Genomic DNA, 19,726 nt, shown 5'->3' on the forward strand with positions numbered 1-19,726 from the left:
CAGTGTCAGATTCACTAGTTATGTGCAATGAGAAGCGTAAATAAATATCTGCGAGTCTGGCTGCAATTGGTTGAATGTGATAATTCCGACACTGCATTAGATCGCAGTGTATTTGTTTTGTAATCTAAAGCGTTAATCGAACAATTCCAATTATTAACTATTCAGTCAATGTTGTAAGCATTGTTATTATTTATAAACACAAACAAAATTTAATTTTTTTCATTTTTTCCTTGGGGTGTTGCAGTGTCACAGTGCTTATGTATGGGCCGCCACTGCATCTATATCTTTTTCATCTTCATATGATAAGTCACATCCCAGATATTTGGAAGTATTTACTTGTTCTAATATTTTATTATCTGTCACTGTTTTACTTCTCATTGAGTTTTCTCCTTTGAATGGCATTATTTTTGTCTTTACTTTTAATGTTCTTATATTATATTATTCTGAAATTTCATTAAATGATTTTACTGATCTCTGTAGATCATCTTCTGATGTAGCTAATACAATTTTGATCATTTGCAAATAATAATATCTTTATTTGTGGATTTTATTTGTATACCAAATGGGTCATGCTGTTTCCAGATTGTTATAATTTTATATATATATTTATCAAAAAGTAGTAATTATAAAATTAGTAAGTAATTATATATAAAATTATAAAGTTATAATTATATATATATTTATTAAAAAGTAGAAGTGATCCTTGCCATACTCTCGATATATCTTTCCATTCTGATTAATCAGACTTTACTGCTATTTTATTTCCTGTAAATATTTCTTTAAGAGCTGGTTTGATATATTTAGATTGGTTAATATTTTAAATAATTTTTGTCTATTAATTTTATCAAAGGCTTTTTCATAATCATTGAAGGCCATGCATGTTTCTTTTTTAAATTCTTTTCTCATTTTGATTAATAATTTTAGAGTAACAATTAAGTCTATGCAAAGATCAGCCTTTTTTGAAATCCATACTATTCTTCTAGTAGTTTGTTCTCTACAATAATTGTTTAGTTTTCTTTTAATATTCCTGCATATATTTTGTACACTGCATTTAGCAAACCAATTTCCCTAATAGTTATTGCAGTCATCTTTATTTCCTTTTTTATAGATTGGAATATCTGGTGCTTTTTTTTTTTTTTTTTCAATAGTTTACAATTTTTTCAGAAATCCAAACCATGTTTCAGGAGTCTTTCATTAAAGTTTTCACCTATATTTTTGTGTAGTTCCAAAGGACTGTCATTTGAACAAATAGCCCTGCCATAGAAAGCAAGTGGTTTCAGGTTGCTATACTTTTGTGATGGATGGCGGTGTTATTGCCATATGTGTTGGTTTTCTGTAAATAGAAAAGGATAATGAACCATTAGGAAGTGATGTCACTGGTGTATCTAGAAATAGGAGATAATTTTTACTTTATTTTTCTATCATGAAGTTTATTTTAGAAATTTGGTTGTTGAGATGTGCTAAAAATGTATATTGGATAGGAAGAAGAGGCCAAATAGCAAACAGATCATCAACATAGCACACAGCCAGACTATTGGTTTGAGCATATTGTTCTAATGATTTAGCTTAATATCTGTGTGGTTGTCATAGTTTGTGTTCTGAAGATGCTCAGTAGAAAACCAGCAAAACATTAGTAAGTTCATGACAAAGTTGAACACACATGAGCCACAGTAGTAGGTTTTTTTATTACATAAATATTTCGTCCTAGGTATCTTAGGATATCATCAGTACAATAAGGCAATACTAGGAATGACAAAAGAAAGGGCACATACGTAGAAAGGAATCCAAATTGCATGTAGTACAAACCCATCAACCAAATCCAAAACTTGTTACCCTCGCATAAAGACAAACTTTCACCTATGTATACAAGGTGAAAGTGTACTTCCTGGTGTATACAAGGTTCCATGCTCCTGTAAACTCTCTTATTTTGGACAGGCAGATCAGTTTTTAAACACATTTCGGAACATCAAGACCATATCCACCTCATCAAACCACATAAATCAGGCCTTGCTCAACACGGAGTTGAAAACCCAAGCCACAAGATTCATTGGAAAAAGACAAAGCTTCTACACAGATCTTCATATAAATATGAACGTTTATATAAAGAACGTGCTGAAGCCCTACTCCACAGACTAAATCTAAACCGCAATGATGTTCTTGTCATCCCTAAAGTATGGGAAATTGTCATACAAAATTGTGTAAAATAATAACTTAACTGTAATTAATTTTAATTTAATTTAAGTAATTTAGTTCAATTTAATTTAATTTAAGTTCAGGCCGATACGCGCCACTACACACAATTTGGATTCCTTTGTACATATGCACCCTTTCTTTTGTCATTCCTAGTATTGCCTTACTGTACTGATGATGTCCTAAGATACCTAGGATGAAATATTTACGTAATAAAAAACCTACTACTGTGGCTCACATGTGTTAAACTTAGTCATGAATTCTCCACAGGTTTCTCTATATAATCAAATTAGTAAGTGCAATAAATTTTTTTTTTCTTGTGTGGTTTATACCATGAAGTGCTATTATGACCTAATAATGGGATACACCACGAGTGAGTGAAGATTAGATATTTGGATGGAAACCCTAGTCAGCTCTCTGCATTTTTTTTTCAGATTATGTGATGTCTACTCTCAGTTATCAAGTGTTCACCCTTAAACAATTTCTTTTATAATGAGACCCATGAAGTATCCATAACTATAGAATCACACATATACCACAGTTCAAATTCCTCATTGTTTCTCACTGTTCCCATTGATGATGTCTTATGATAAATAAGATGAAATATCTGTATAATAAATTAATTTTTACTATGGTACATGCGTAATTCTATAGTCACCCATAAACAACTTCCTATATAAAAGAAGCATTAATTTTCAAATGAGCTATTAAAAAAAAAAAAACTAAATTTATATAGTAAATTGTGTTGACTTTAAATTATCAGAAAAAAAAAATATTCAGAATCACTCGATGTTCATTCTTAGTTAATATCATTGTTGCTGTTTGAATTATGAACAAATTAAAAAAAAAAAAATCACATTTATAATTTAAAATGCTAATTCTTGAAATTTGTTGTAATAATGGCTGGAGCAAGTGGAAAATTATACTTGAATCTCTGAAGATTGTAAATTTCAAAAAAATATATATGAAGAAAAAAAAAATGGCTCCAAATAAAACAGAATGGATGAATATGAATGAGATAAAATTACATCAGTCACTTTCTGATTGATATAATTTTATTACTCATTAAGTATCATTGATTATTTTTAAGTAAATTCAAATTTTGAAGTATAAATAGAAAATTTTACTGAATAGAAATGACATTTTGTATATTCTGTAATATAATGTGGTCATTTTTGTAATGCACTTTTTCAGAATAAAAAAACAGTTATGGAATTGTATGGCAGTTTTTTCACCCCACCACACTGATGATAAAGAGAAATATGACATTGGTACTATGCCTGAAACATTTAAAGAACTGAACTTAGGTAAGTCAGTTATAATGTAACAGAAATTTGCTTGACTTGCTGCATATACAGGCACATAAAATTCTGATAACTCTGATTTGGTTATAGACCAGTATTTCCCAAACTTTATATACTTGGGGATCAGTATTTTTCAGAATAAAGTTTTGATTCATCATGCATATGTGTGTATGTAGTTTGCTGCATTAAATAAGTAGATTTGTAATACCATTAAAAACATTATATTTATCCTGGTTAATACAATTTATTTATTTCGTATCCAAACAGTGGTACAGTAGTAAGAAATTGGTACAACATTATTTACAATAAATTAGGATGCATTACAAATGAGAATAGCTTAAATTTAGTAGGTAAATTATATAGGGAATAATAAGTAAAATATGAAGGAAAAAGAAACTATACATAAGTTAGCTGGTAATTAGTTTACAGAATTAACAACGCATATAAAGTATATTAATTAAAGGCAACTTTAATGAATAACTTCACCAGTACAGCCACTCTGGGCTGGCAGACCATGCCTTAGATACCCACCATAGAATTCGTTGGAAGAAAACTAAAATAATACACCGTAGCAAGTTTAAGTAAGAAAGATTATTCGAGGAATCGTCAGCAGCTCTAAAAAACGTTCCAAATCTCAACAAATTTGGGTGCATGAAACTACCCCAAATTTGGGAGACTTACATTATGAGAACTTCAGCCCAACGGCCAAGACAACCAAATTAGCCTGCCAGAGGGCACCATTAGGACTTTAGGAACAATATTAGTTTCTTGCTTTCTTCCTCATTTGCTTTTGTCAGTGCCTGCGTGCACATACCATATCTTTATGTTCCTGAAGATGGCAACGTGACGTTGCTGAAATATAGAAGTTATTCATTAAAGTTCATCATCAAATTCCTGCCATGTACCCTCAAGGGGTGTACAGGATATGACAGTACTACATGAAAAAATTACATCATTACTAACTTCCTATCTACAATTTTCCTCCAAATCAGTCTGTTACTTGTCAAGACTCCAACATTATCAGATCTTATATTTCTATCGTCTAAGGCACTTTGTACAGTATCAATCCACCTATATCTTGGTCTTCCTCTGGGTCGTTTTCCTGCTAACCTGGCAGAGAACACTTGTTTTGCTAATCTTTCCTCTCCCATTCTATTTAAGTGACCATACCATTTGAGATTAGCTCTGCTAATGCATTCCTGGATGCTGACAATGTCAAGTTCTTTCCTAATATCCTCATTTTTAATATGATATTGCCATTGATGCCATCTGTTCACGCCTCTAATCTTTCTCAGGACTCTCATATCTGCGGTCTCTAGTCTTTGGTCGAGTGTTTTACTTCTGACCCAGCTCTCAGATCCATAAGTTAAAATTGGTTTGAACACTGTCTTGTATACAGCTAATTTAGTGTTCCGACTAATTTCTTTCTTATTCCATATGAATTTATTCAATTGACTTCCCACGATACCAGCTTTGCTGATTCTGTTGTCTATTTCTATATTTAGTTTACCATCTTCAGTAAAAATTGTGCCTAAGTAGCTGAAATGTTTTACTTGTTCCACAGGTTCTCCATTCACAACACAGTTGACATTTTCAATGATTCTGCCTATTTTCATTGTCTTTGTCTTTTTATTGCTGACCTTCATACCATATCTATTACAACAGCTATTCAATTTAGTCAGAGAATCTTGCAGACTTGTAGCAGATTTATTTAGAAGTATAACATCATCTGCATAAAGCAAAGAGTTGACATTAACATCTCCAATTTTGATATCAGGTTTAATACCACATTCCTTCATAATGTGATCCATATAGATAATGAATAACAGAGGGGATAATGTACATCCTTGTCTCACACCAGATTTAACATTAAACCATCTTCCTGTACTTCCTTCAATTCTAACTGCTGACTCACAACTCAAATAAAGACTAAGTATTGCTTGATATAATACCCCATTGACACCATATAACTGCAGTGTATTGAATAGCTTCTCTCTTTGCACCTTGTCATATGCCTTTTCCAAATCGACAAAACTTAAATACAGATCTTTGTTATATTCCCATGCTTTCTCGACTATTTGTCGTAAAGTGAAGATCTGATCCTGACAGCCTCTATTTGGCCTGAATCCAGCGTGTTCTTCACCAAGCTTTTCTTCCACAATTCTTCTCAACCGTTTCTCAAGTATACTTGCATAGATCTTGCCAGGAACACTCAGTAGGGAAATACCTCTGTAATTCTCACATTCAGTTTTATTTCCCTTTTTATATATGGGTACTATGAGAGCTCTACTCCAATCATCGGGAATTCGTCCCTCTGCCCAGGCTTTCTGAACTATGCAGTGCAGCCACTGTAAGACTCTTATACCACCATACTTCAGCATTTCTGGTCGAATATCATCTATTCCTGCTGCCTTTCCACATTTCAAGCCTTTGATGGCTTTTTCTACTTCAAGTATGGATATGTATTCCTGACTGCATGCCTGGTCAGTGTTTTTTATCACTGTGCTGACATCACTGCTTGTTTCATTTAGCAGTTTTTCAAAGTAATTACTCCATACTTCGAGGATATCTTTTTCTCCTGTTTTCATTTCACCTTTATCATCTCTAATTCCTTTTACAGCACTCTTTCCTCCATTCCTAAGCTTCTTCAACAACCTCCAGAATATTTTACCACCTTCTTGATATTTATTTTCTATATTCTTGCCAAAGTCCTCCCATGACTTTTGTTTAGCTAGTTTTACACACTGTTTAGCTTTCTTACATTTGTCTCTGTATTCTGTAAGAGTAAAAGCTGACTTATTTGCCAGGAACTTTTGATATGCTTTCTTCTTTTCCTTCACTGCCTCTTTAACTTCCTGTGTCCACCAGGGAGTTCTGATTTTTTTATCCTTGCACACAACCTCACCACATGCCTCTCTGGCAGAATCAATCAATGTTTCCTTCAGAGTTTGCCACTGAATCTCCAATGTTTGATTCCTGTTCTCAAACTCTTTCATTTTCTTTTCAATAATATTTCCGTATTTTAGTCTACAGTTCACATCTGAGAGCTGCTCAACTTTTATTCGCTTTAAAACTTTCTTACATGTTATTCTTTTCAATATGAAATTCAATTTTATCCTGCTCAAGACTAAATAGTGATCACTTCCAATTTCAAATCCTCTGTACACTCTGGTGTCCTGCACCAGGGAGAAAACATCACTATCAACAATAACGTAGTCAATGAGACTTTTCTTATTCCTAGCCTCTTCTCTCCATGTGAATTTGTGCACATTTTTATGTTGGAACATGGTGTTAGTAATAACCAGTCCATGTCCTGAGCAGAAATCCAACAGATATTTGCCATTATTATTAGCTTTGCTCTTTTCTCCAAATTTTCCCAAAATATTTTTGTATGTCTCACAATCATTTCCTACTCTGCTATTTAGATCCCCAACAAGGACCAACTTTTCCTTTTTCATTGTGTCAGTTGCTTTTTCTAAAGCCTCAAAAAATTGCTCCACTTCTACCTTAGTAGAACCTTCTGTGGGACCATAGGCACAAATAAGTCTCATTGTCCAGTTCCCCATTCTCATATTTGCCCACATTACTCTACTTGAGACTGAATGCCATTCAAGAAGATTAGCCTCGTATTTTGTGTTGAATACTATGGCTACTCCTTCTTTTCCTTGATTGTCATTGCCTGAATATAACATTTTGTATTTATTGCTCAGAAAGATCTCACCAGTTTTGGTTTTTTTTTTGTTTCAGTCACCCCTATTATGTCGATCTGGTACTTATCTAATTCCTCAGCTAGCTCCATTTCTTTGCCATTCAGGCTTCTTACGTTGATAGTACCGATCTTTAACTCTGGTGATGTTGAGTTGGGGTTTGTTTTCAGATTTGTTCCAATAGCTGACTTTTCGCTGTTCGCCCTGGTTCCCTGGCGAAAACAACGGGGGCCTTGTTTAACCAGGCGACGCCCCAGCCGGCATGAAATTTTGTCATGTTGTACCATCATTTTTTATTTTGGTTTAACCAATAAGAATACAATTTGGTCGGCTAAATCCCAAATTGCCAGCCCATCCTCGTTCGTTCAGTATCAAAGTAGATACCCAACAGGGTGCACCACGAGAAGGTGAGGATTGGACATTAGGTCAGAAGCCCTGGTCGGTTCTCCGCATTCCTTTAAAGGCTATGTGGAGGTCTCCTCTCAGTTATACAGCTTTGACCCTTAAGCACCCTTTAATTAATTTACTTTATATGCATTGTTAATTCCGTAAACTAATTACCAGCTATGTATGACTAACGTATAAGCCTTGCTACTAGAATTATACATAAGTTATATACAATAAATATGGTCAATGTTCCTCCAGAATCTTGTGCAATCAAATGCTCTTTCTGTGCAGAATATAAGGTCCTGTTTCGTACAAGGTGATTGAAGAAGTGGGCAGGAAAGGTGTTCCGTAGACTGGGTTATCCCACACTCATAATTATCTGGTCCAGTGAGGTAGCCCCATTTAAAGAAGTTTTCTTTGCAGCGTCCTATGGAGTGGTCAAGATCTTCAAAGCTCTTCCAATTAGCTTTTTTGAAATTAAATCGTCTGTTAAGAGACTGTGTTAGGCATAATGGCTGGGTTGAATTGAAGCATTATAGGTCTATGTTGAGTATGTGGAATGGGATTTAAAACCTTTTTAACACAAGTGTTGGAAGTGGGGATATAACCTTGACCTCATGTTTGTTAGCTCAAAAATATCCATCTGCCACTGTTGAAAAGATGCAGGGAGTTTTGGATTATGTATCAGGTTTAGAGAAAAGTTTTCAGCCCATTTTTCAACAAGTTCTCCATCTTCATTGGACTTTGTGTAACCCCAGTTAATACTATGGCTGTTAAAGTCACCTAATACAACATAAGTCATGTATGCATTATTATTGAGGAGGATGTTGGGGAAGGAGAAAGCTTCTTTTGACAGCTTATAAACTGAGATGAGTGAGATATTCTTACATGTGATTGTAATAATCTCAATGTTTCTGTTGTTCGTTGAGTCAATGGACAACGGAATTAAGTTTTCTATAGTAAATATTGCACTACCATATTTATCATAGGGTATTTCTTTGATGAGTTTCATGCCATGATGTAAGGTCTGGCAGTGCCTTCCCCTCTGTGAATTTCTTGCAGGCAGAGCACATTGCAGTCATTATCTCTGCAAATATCTGCAATGAGATCTTGCTTGACACCAGAGAAACCTTCAATATTAAATGATATTATTTTTAGGCCTGGCCCTTTGTGGGATCCTTTATGGCAGGAATTTGGGAGCACTTTAGTTTGATCACTTGCATTTGGTTGGTAATAGCTTTAGCTTCCCCTAATGGGTACTTACTCACAGGGTGCAGGAATGAGAACTTAGCTGCTGCACATCCTGTTAATACAATAATAACAATGGAAGACTTGTGAGAGATGTTTTATTTTATAGAATTTTTTATCCAATTATTGAGTTAATAATTGAATCAAGGTGTGATCAAAAGTCATCACAGGCTGAAGGTTTAAATTCTACCATGAGCATGGATGTTTGTCATTGTCTTTAGGGTGGGAAATGAATTTCATCATCCAGTGTGAGACCACTGCCTCACTTATTGGAGGCCTGAAGTGGCTTGAAAAAAGTTCCATGTTTAGCCTCTAGGGCAGAGTTTCTGGACTATCCTTATCCCACTCACAGTACGAATGCACTACAGGTTTACAAAAAAACCTTTGTGGGAGGGAACCGCATAAAAGAAAAAAAATATACTGACAAAAATTTGGATGCTTGATTATTCATGGTGAGTTTAATGTCATCATAGGCTTAAGAAAACTCAGAGAAGATATTATGGTTTTTTTTTTTTTCTTTAATATGAATCCTGCCCTGTGGCAGTTGTAGATCTGCCATAAATTTTTTAAGCACCATGTGTGAGCTAAGAATTAGATAATCTAGGAGTCCTGCTGTAAAGACCAAACAAGATCCTTTTTTCTTCAAGCCACTTCAGGCCTCTAGTAAGCAGGGTAGTGAATTTCACAGACTTTCATAAACATCCATGTCACTCTGTGATTCAAACCCCCCACAGTTTTGGTTGTAGAGCAATGATGGTATTTCTGCTGTACAATAATAATTAATAAATAAATAAAATAAACTGCACTTAAACCCAGAAAATTAAAAATGAAATTGATTAGCAGCAACCAAGAAATATTCATAATATCTAAATTAAGATTGGAAATTGAGAAATAGTCCTCTAGAAAAAGCTCAATAGCATATTAAGAAAATGAAGTTGGCCATACACAGAAATGATTGAATAAATTTTGATGATATTTTGGAGAGGGGGGGGAGAATATTTAGGGGAATCCTGGATATGTCTTAGGTTATGTGGTTATTTTGTAAGTGATTTTCATATCCTGCAAAAGTTTCTGATATTGCAAATAAACCAAGCTCTTAGCTTGTGAGTGTGCTATCATACTGACTCTCAAAAACAACCAGGCACAAGTGTTCATTGTGATTTGAAGATAACACAGGAAATACCTGTGTACAAAAGCTCTCAACAAATTTTGTTGAGAAGCTTTTGTAAGAAAGACTCCATCTTTCATTTAAAAAAAAAAATTGAGCAAATCATCATCATTCCTAACCAGCCTTGATGTGCTTTCCAAAGCCATGAATATCAGGAGGGCTGCAGCATTAGTACAAGTATTCTTCCCGACCTATAATAACCAACCAAACATATAACTCTGAAGAATTATTTGGCCATGTTTAAATTTCTTCTTAATTGTTTCAGACTAGCTGAAATACCTATTTTTTGAACAGGGCGAGTTTACAATAATATGAACCAATAATAAAAAATATTTTGTTCATATTATCTATTTAAATATATTATGATCTCACTTATATCAAAGCCACTTTAAAAAAAGTACATTAAGTGTGTTTGTCCTTAGGAGCACATATGTGAAGATAGATCTTTACTGCTACTCAACCTGCAGTAGACTATATATAGTCTACTGCAGGGTGAATAGAAGAGTATATCACAGATATACTCTTCTATATATTGATATATTGAGACACCTAGTTTATATTAAAAATAAATAAATAAATAAAATACAATCCAAGTAATACACCATATACTAAGGGGTCAGGGAATGTTTTTTTTGTTGCTCCCACCCCGTGGAAGGTTATTTGTTAAATCTATAGTACATTTTGTGCCATGAGTGGGCTAAGGAGTTTTTTTTTTTTTTTTCTATTTTTGTTAATTTTATATATATATATATATATATATATATATATATATATTTAAATAGTCTGGAAATCCTACAGATCAAACATGGAGCTTTTTCAAGCCATTTCAGGTCTCTAATAAACAGCACATTGGTCTCACACTGACAAAATTCTCTCCCACCTAAATATAATCACAAACATCCACCCACAGTGAGATTCTAACCTTTTAACCCACAGCCTGTTGGTTGGATAGTGGGTATGCTAACCACTTGGCCAACAAGGCTGGTAAACCTGTTTAACCCTATCTCAACAATTTGCTAAATATTTGAATAATATGTAATTGGGAATGCTCATTCTGTCTATAGAAAAACATGCTGAAACAATAGTTTATCGTTTCATATCAATAGTTTATCGTTTCATTTCATATCGTTTCATATCATTCAATAGTTATCTAATAAGAAGCTGCAGGCCTAGTTTTTGTGTTTTAGGTGTATAGTATATATTTATGGGGTCACAAAGTGTTTAGACCTGTGCTTGTTTTAAAATTTTCATCCCACTGAATTATGTTGTAAAATGAAGTCAACAAGTCACATTTGTTTTTCTATTGGCTGCTATTGTAAGATCTGCCTTAATTTAGTCCCATTGTATGGAAGAGTTGACATATGCTAGATCAAATTTGAAATCACTGACATTCAAAGAGCAAGAGCTTGAACAAAACATTATGCTTTATCCTAGTGTATACAGGAAACCAATGCCATACCAGACAGCATTTGCTTCCTTCCATCACCATCCAATGCAAAACTTGGCCAATCACAAAATTATAGCACCAAAGTTGAATCCTGTTACATTATTATGATTGCACAAGCATCTTCATGGAGTCCAAAGATTCATTGAGGAAGTCCCCATACATTTCACCACCAACATTCGCATACTTCGCTTACCTGCCATATGTTGCTTCGAATGCATTCACTAACAAAGCACTCACAACTTACGCTGGCAATGCATTCTACTCATTCACACTCTCCAATCAAAAATTCTTGTTCTCATACCCTTGTTAGCCACACTCTTCAATTTCTAGGGATGACCTCTTAGTTCTCCTTCTTTCCCCCTACCACTAGAAAATATACATGAGAAAAATATTACATAAGAGTAAACAAAAAAAAGCAGCAAAACTCAATCACTTTTTTTAGAACAACTATTACTAATTGACTGTAGAAAAAAAAAATGCAATGAAAATATTGTCTGAAGACCGCCTCAGGTCCACACAATTTTTAAAATTCATATAAAGGTGACCATATAATTCTTTACATTGGCATGATCTCTAATTATGTTGCTTAAAATATTTTGAAAGTATGCCATTTAATATTGAAAAAAACTTCCATCTGTAGAAATCTATACTGAAGAACATATCATTGATGTCACACACATCTCTATGCTGATTTGACTTATAGTGTACATCTGCAAGAGATCATGAAATAAGTTGAAGCATCTACATTCAGTAGATCATTATGTGGGTGGTCTGAAAAGTTCTCGGCCTAACAATGAAAAAACAAATTTATAATTTCAAAATTATTTTTATTTTTCAACATAATCTCCCTTAAGACTAATACATTTATTCCAGTGATGCTCCAGTGCCATTATCCCGTCCCTGTAGTGGTTCTCAGTAAGATCCGCAAAATACCTCTCTACAGCTGCAATCACCTCTTGATTCGAAGAAAAACGCTGACCAGTGAGGAAGAGTTTTAGTTTTGGGAAGAGACAGAAGTCAGAGGGAGCCAAATTTGGGGAATAGGGTAGATGTTCCAACAATTCATAGTGCAGATCCCTTAATTTCCCCATTGCAAAACACCTTTGTGGGCAGGTGCATTATCCTGATGAAAGATGATTTTTTTCTTCTGCAAACCGGGTCTTTTCTCATGAATTTTTGTCTGTTCTTTTAACCAATAGTTTGGTTAAAAGATCAGAATAATATTTCGCAGTTATTGTTTTACCCTTTTCAAGATAATTAATAAACAAAATTTTGCATCCCAAAACACCGATGCCATGACCTTGTCTTCTTTGGCACTAAAAAACCGGCTTCTGTCCATTGTTTGGATTCTGGTGTGTACTGGTGAATCCGAGTCTCATCCATAGTAATAAATCGACACACAAAATCAGTTTTATTCTTGTTAAAATGCTTGAAGCACTGTTCAGAGATTTTCATCCGAGTGCGTTTTTGATCTGCACAGCACCCATCTTACACAAAGCTCTTTCATTTGCAATTCTTCCTGCAAAATGTATCCTGCACATTCTTTTGAAATGCCTATAGTCTCGGCAATTTCACGCACTTTGGCTTTCCAGTCATCCATCATATTGTGCACTGATCAATAATTTCTGGTGTTGTTACGCTTTTTGGACATCCTTCATGTGGATCATCTTCAAGGCTAGTATTGCCGCATTTAAACTCGGCAGCCCATTTCTTTTATAACTGCACGATACTCAATTTTATCCATTTCAAGGGATACAGACAACACTTTGGCTTCCAAAAGCTGTATAAATAAAACTACTTGATAGAATGGCTTGTAATTTCACATCAATGCTTATGACAGATGTACGAACTTAAAAAAAAAATCTTGCCAGTACTGCTCCCATTTATAGTTGAGCCTGAGAATTTTTCAGACTACCCATGTATTATTTGAGCATTTGCAAAGAGTCTATGGAGAAGATCATCCTGAATCGGGACACAAGGATCAAACTACACAGTGTTTGGAAGACCATAAATATAATCATCCTGACATTCTGAATCAAAACCCCAAGGATCAAACTACACAGTGCTTGGAAAACCATAAAAATATTCATCCTGACATTCTGAATCAGAACCCAAGGATCAGATCACACAGTGTTTGGAAGATCATAAAAATAAACTGCTGTAACGTATTCAACTTAATCTATTACAGGAATCTTGGGAGTGATGTTTATTTAACCTATCAGATGTGAAAGACGTCATAGCTGTTTCGGAAAATGTAGTTGCCTTGGAAAGACAAAAAAAAATCATTTGTGTGTTAAATTGTTCTCAAATCTACATTTTTATGTGTTTTCTTCATGACAAGTTCTGAAGATGCCAAAATAAAAGTCAGCGACATGTATTCACTTATGTTTGGTTGTTATGTTCCTTATATGAGAAGAAAAAAAAAATCCAATTATATTGAAAATTAAAGCAGTTTTCCTAAAAATTTTGGAGCTATTAGGAAAGAATAAGAAGAAAGGTCTTTTTACAAAGAAGGAAAAAGAAGAGATATACTAAGGAAAGTGGAAATTCCACATAGTTGGTTTCTTATTATTTTTTTATAGATATTATGGCATTTTTTCCTAATATGCAAAAATTCTTTGTCATAGAAAAAGATATTTTTTTTCAACTTTTTCAGAATAAACAGAATTATGGAAAATCACTTAGAATATAAATAACTTTTAAAAAAGCTGAAATTTAGGCCTGTGTTTATTGGATGATATTTGGCAGCAGACTGTTTTATATCTAACAACATGAGAGCATTTGCATAATGTGTCCAAATAAAGATTTACTAACTAATAAAGTTGCTTTATTTTTAATGTCCCTTTCAAAAAATGGAGCCTCTGTAGCTCAATTGTTATAGACAAAGCCCTTTGGTTGGAAAGACCTAGGTTTGATTCCCGCCCATTACGTGAGGAACCTTTATCTGGTCTCTTTGGACTAAAGGTGAGTTACTGGTCTCATACGGAGGGAGAGGGTTTTTTCCTACTGGAAACTCAGGTTTTTCGTCCCTCAAAACAGACAAACTGGCCAGTAGAACACTCGTAATTTACAGACAAGAATACTTTTAGGCATGGGGGTAACCTCCTTATCCTCGTATTATGGTTATTAAATCCAAGGATACTTGGAAGGCTATGGGCACTTAAGTGCCTGTTAAAGCCACTGATGGATTTCAAAAAAGAAACATTATCTTTCCTTAATCATATATCCATGTCTTTGTTTTTTTTTAATTCTATTAATGACTTGTATTACACTAAAATCTTTGGGATCAAAGGAATGGTGTACTATAGGAAATTTCCTTTACCATACTGTATTGACTATGGGAAGACTTTGATCAGGACTTTGGTAATTTTATTGTTATTAGTGCAGGGGTGTTCAACCTGTCAATCATGGAGCGATTTTTGGTCGATCTCTTGTGTATATACCTCCTTACTTACAAATTTAATTAAAACTGAAAACATAATATTTTATATTATTTTTAATTTGATTTAAGTGTATTGCTATTGTTTATTTATTTTTTGTTAAAATTGTCAAATCAGTAATTTTCTTATAAGTCCGAGTAAATGAATTAATTTGGATCAGTGGAAGTCAAACAGCAAGCCAAGTGAATACGATTATAAGCAAAGTGTAAAAACTCGATTGTACTTAAATATTAAATATTCCAAAGCACATTACATCGAATTTTTACTTAGGTTAAGTCCCATGTGAATATTGTAAAAAATAAACTTTGTTTGTCTTGGTATAGTTTGTATTAGATGTTTTTGTAAATAACTCTTTTGAAGCTAACTGTAAGAATATGTTAGAGTGTTAAAAACAAAGGCAATGTTTTTGTCGCCGAAGCTGTACATTGCGGCATTAGAAAGATTGTTATTGAAACCTGTATGTATGAGAAAGGCTTGCGGGCTCTAAGTGTAAACATCTCCGAAGTCAGTCAGAAAGAGTTCAAACAACTTTCCAATGGCCGGCAACTTACAATCAAAGAAAGCGGAGAAGAACAAAAGGCATACCGAACTTGAAACTTAAGATGAAAGACTCATACCGATTCTTTGGGGGTTGCCACACTTCATGCGAGATCTCAGAGGAGGCCTAATAAAAAGGGACTGAAGCAAGCAGAATTGGTCCTGGTTCCAGAATTGCTGTCAGAGAGGAGGCTGCCCGGTCCAGAGTTGCCATCAGAGAGACTGCCCGGATCCACATTGCTTGAGAGAGGAGTTTCCCGCTTCCAGAAAGGAGCTTCTCGGTTCGAGACGTCGCTAGAGAGAGAGAGAGAGACTACTTCTAGGCAACAGACAAGGTTTCAAATTGCCAAAAGGAAGAGTTCCAATTGCCTGAGAAAAGTTTTCAGGCCAGGTTAATGTCAGACATTCACCAGTGTATTATTTTCATTACAATTTCATGAATCAAATGATTTCACTGATATTGCTCAGTTAATGGTATTTATTCGCATTGTATTTCAAGATTATTCAAGTAAAGAAGAACTTTTGAAAATTATACCATTATTGGGAAGGACTAGGGGAGAAGGCATTTGATGAATTTGTGAAACAACACAAACTTCTGCTTTTTAAACTTGTGTCTATTACTACTGATGGTGCTCCTGCAATGATAGGTAATAAATCAGGCTTCATTTCATTATGTAAAAACGATGACAAATATCCAGATTTTTTAACGTACCACTGTATTATTCACCAACAAGTACTGTGTAGTAAAAGATTAAACATAAAAGTTGTTTTGGATATTACATTTAAAATTGTAAATTCTGTTCGCGGAAAAGCCTTGCAACGGCGGTTATTTAAATTACAGGCAAATGATGATAGGGAACTTCTGTTGTACAATAATGTTCGCTGGCTCAGCAGAAGTTAATTTTTAGAAATATTTCTTGTATTAATTAACAATATAAAAAATTTTCTTGATGAAAAAGGAGATATTTATTCACAATTGAGTGATAAAAGGTGGTTGTTGCACATATCGTTTTTAGTAGATTTTTGTACGAAATTAAGCAATTTAAATTTAGGTAGAGATAAAAATATAATTGACATGTTAAATTCAATAAAACTTTCCAACAATACTTACTTTTATTAAAGAAAAATATAAATGATTCTGAATTTAGACATCTCCAATATTTATTTTAATATTTAGAACCAAATGAAGAAATGCTTCGCTATGATTTAAAACAATTTATTCGTGAAATAGAATTAGTTGAGGAAGAAATAAATTCAAGATTTAAGGATTTTAATAAAACTGAAATGATTGTATCTTTTATCAATAATCCATTTCAAGAAAACTTGAACATCACAGAAATTTTAAATAAAATTAGTGGGTTGCTTGATATAAACCAAGCTGAAGTAGAACTTGAGATAATAAACATTCAGAATAGTTTACATTTAAAATCAATAAACAATGAAGTCATTTGGAAGTATGCACATGAAAAATTCCCAATATTAACTGATATTGCACGAAAAATTCTGTCATGTTTCGGATCAACATACAGGGTGTTCGGGATAAATTTGACAGTTTCGTAAGGAAAAAGAAAATCTTCTTTGTATCTATTAAATTTAATGAATTGACAAAAAAACATTACAGGCAGAGTTAATTACAATACTATCAACAAGATTTACTCAAAATAACCACCATTAGCATCGATCACAGCTTCAATTCTGCTTCGGAACCTCGAACAAGCTGATGCTACAGTCTCCCTGGGAAGGGCTGCAAAAACTGTTTTAATTTTATCCATTAACTGGGCTTTTGTATTACTGGAAGTGCGATTGGTGTCTTTTTCAACTGCGCCCCATACAAAATAATCCATGGGGTTAAGGTCTGGGGAGTTTGGAGGCCAAACATTTGGACTGGTGAAGTCGTAGAAATTTTCAGACAACCATTTTTGACTTTTCCCAGAGGTGTGGCAAGGGGCCGAATCCTGCTGCCATACATACGGCCTACCATTGGCTACCCTTGTTATCCAGGGCTTGACTACAGTTAGCAACTCCACGAACAAAGCCCGAATTCCAATGCCAGGGTTCTTCAACACCTGTTCCTGCAGATTTGCGAGGAATTCTGCTGTACGAACGCAATCAGATCGTCTGCTAGGGATCTTTCTTCTTGCTACATCCTCGTAGTCACCATTGCAAGTCTCTAGTTCATGCCTGATTGTTTTTACTGTATTCAGGGAGCATTGGGCAGCAGTCGTAATATCCTTATTTTGATGGCGGGCACGAATCATCATGATACAAGTTATTCTCTTCCATGATTCAGGTGGGTTCCAGCTATCCATCCTTTCTGACATCTTGTATATGAATGAAGAAGGGTCCAAACTTTTAAATGAAGAGAAGTGTGTGTTAATACATGTAACTTACGGAAAAATATAATTAATTATAAATATGTCAAATTTATCCCGAACACCCTGTACTTGTCAGAATCCGCTTTTTCAAATATGACTGTCATGAAAAATCAATTAAGAAACTAAATTACAAATGATCATTTGGATGATTGTCTGCAATTGGTCTCTTCTTGATATCAACTTGACTATGAAAATATTGCGCGGTCCAAACAATGCCAAATTTCACATTAACTTTTTTTTTTTTTTTTAATCAACCAGCATTTCCTGTAACTTGTGAGTTTGTAATCAATCCGTTGGTTTTTCTAACTTTGGTTTTCCAAAATAGAGAAATAAATATTTATTCCAATATATATATATATATATATATTTTTTTTTTTTTGTTGTATTAAAATATTTGTTGTATTAAAATAATTAAAAGTGACAAATAAGTTTTAGTTGTGTATTTTTTTTAGTTATTTATTTGTGCGTAATCAGATATCAGGTTGGGGGAATGTGATATATATAAGAGAGTAGATCGATGAATAACTTTTTATAGAAAATAGCTCGTGTAGTAAAAAAGGTCGAACACCACTGTTATAGTGTATTCATTTATTATACTGAAAGGTGACTGTATATACATGATCAGCCTTTATTTTCTTATGTTGCTTTTTTATTTTAAGGAGCATCTGTGGGAAATTCTTATAGTTTTGCCTGTAATCAACCAAGACCTGGTAAGTCAGTTCAACAACAAAAAGTCAAAATTTTTTTTTGACTTACTCAATTTTATTAATAATATTATTATTATTAAGAGAGACCTCCAGGGAGACAGGAACTCATCATGGAGGCCACATACTACATGCATCAGCTATCATATTTGTTCTTGAATTCATTCACACTGCTTGCACATACAACTTCCAATGGCAATCCATTCCAGTCATGCACTACTACTCTGTGAAATAAAAATCAAATCTAGCCCTCATCCCCTTCTTAGCAGCATTCCTTCTCATCTTCCAAGGATGCCCTTTTGTCCTTTCCCCACCCTCCATAAAATGAAAAATTCCATCAGCTGAAATACTGTATGACCCTTTCAGAAGTTTCTAAGTCTCATTCATATCACCCCTCTTTCTCCTGTTTGCTAGTGTCTGCAGTCTACAAATTCTCAATCTGTCTTTATAATCATTATTCCACAATCTCGATATCATTTTTAACGCTCTCCTTTGCACTCCCTCCACTGTATCAGAATCAGAAGGGGAAGCAAGGCAACCAGACCAGTGTACAATAGTCAAAGTGAGGTCTTATCAAGACCTTGTAAATAGGCATTGACATCCTTATCTTTACATGTGAAAGTTCTTTTCAGCATTGCAATTATCTTTTGAGTTGTATTTTCAATCTTTGCTACATGACCCTCAACTTCAACTTCCTACTTACTAACACTCCTAGCCTGATCAGTTTCTTCTAGCATAATCATGCCAAAGTGCATGAGTTTACATTTACTGACATCCATTTTCCCATGCCCACAATTCCAGCCTATTCAAATCTTTCTACAAGTACTGGATATCAGCAGTATTCCTGATTACCCTACCTATCTTTGCATCATCAACAAATATCTGTATGTCACTTGTCAAATCCTCCTCAATGTCACTGTACAGATTGAATAACAGTGGATCAAGGACTGATCTTTATGGTATCCTCTTATCCATGCTAATATTTGATAATCCAAACCCATATTTTCCAATTTATGCAAGTCTTCTATGCTGTATTCTGTCAAAAGCCATAGCAAAATCCAAAAGTATCACGGTGTATCTATTCCCCTTATCTAGCTCAATGGTGGTAATATTATTGTACAATGTGGACAAGTTACTAATCAACCTCTTGTGTATGGACTCAATAAAAAAAAAATAATAATAAAATAAAATAAAAAATCATGATCTTCCCTTAGTAAAC

The 19,726-nt window shown here is 34.1% G+C and overlaps 1 protein-coding gene across 2 annotated transcripts in view; it reads left to right on the top strand.

Annotated features, from left to right (window-relative positions):
* LOC150105647 (serine/threonine-protein kinase Nek10-like) overlaps window positions 1-19,726 on the top strand; it is a 268,426-nt gene that overhangs the window by 217,531 nt on the left and 31,169 nt on the right. The window contains exons 25-26 of one of the 2 annotated variants that reach the window (XM_090394286.1): window positions 3,385-3,497; window positions 18,463-18,513. In XM_090394286.1, coding sequence (XP_090250412.1) covers window positions 3,385-3,497; window positions 18,463-18,513 — 164 coding nt within the window. The remainder of the gene's footprint in view (window positions 1-3,384; window positions 3,498-18,462; window positions 18,514-19,726) is intronic. The other variant, XM_090394287.1, reaches the window with a different exon arrangement.

This window comes from Typopeltis vanoorti, chromosome 6 (genome assembly GCF_054136105.1).
Source record: "Typopeltis vanoorti isolate ZY-2024b chromosome 6, IOZ_Tvanoo_1.0, whole genome shotgun sequence".
Taxonomy (NCBI): domain Eukaryota; kingdom Metazoa; phylum Arthropoda; class Arachnida; order Uropygi; family Thelyphonidae; genus Typopeltis; species Typopeltis vanoorti.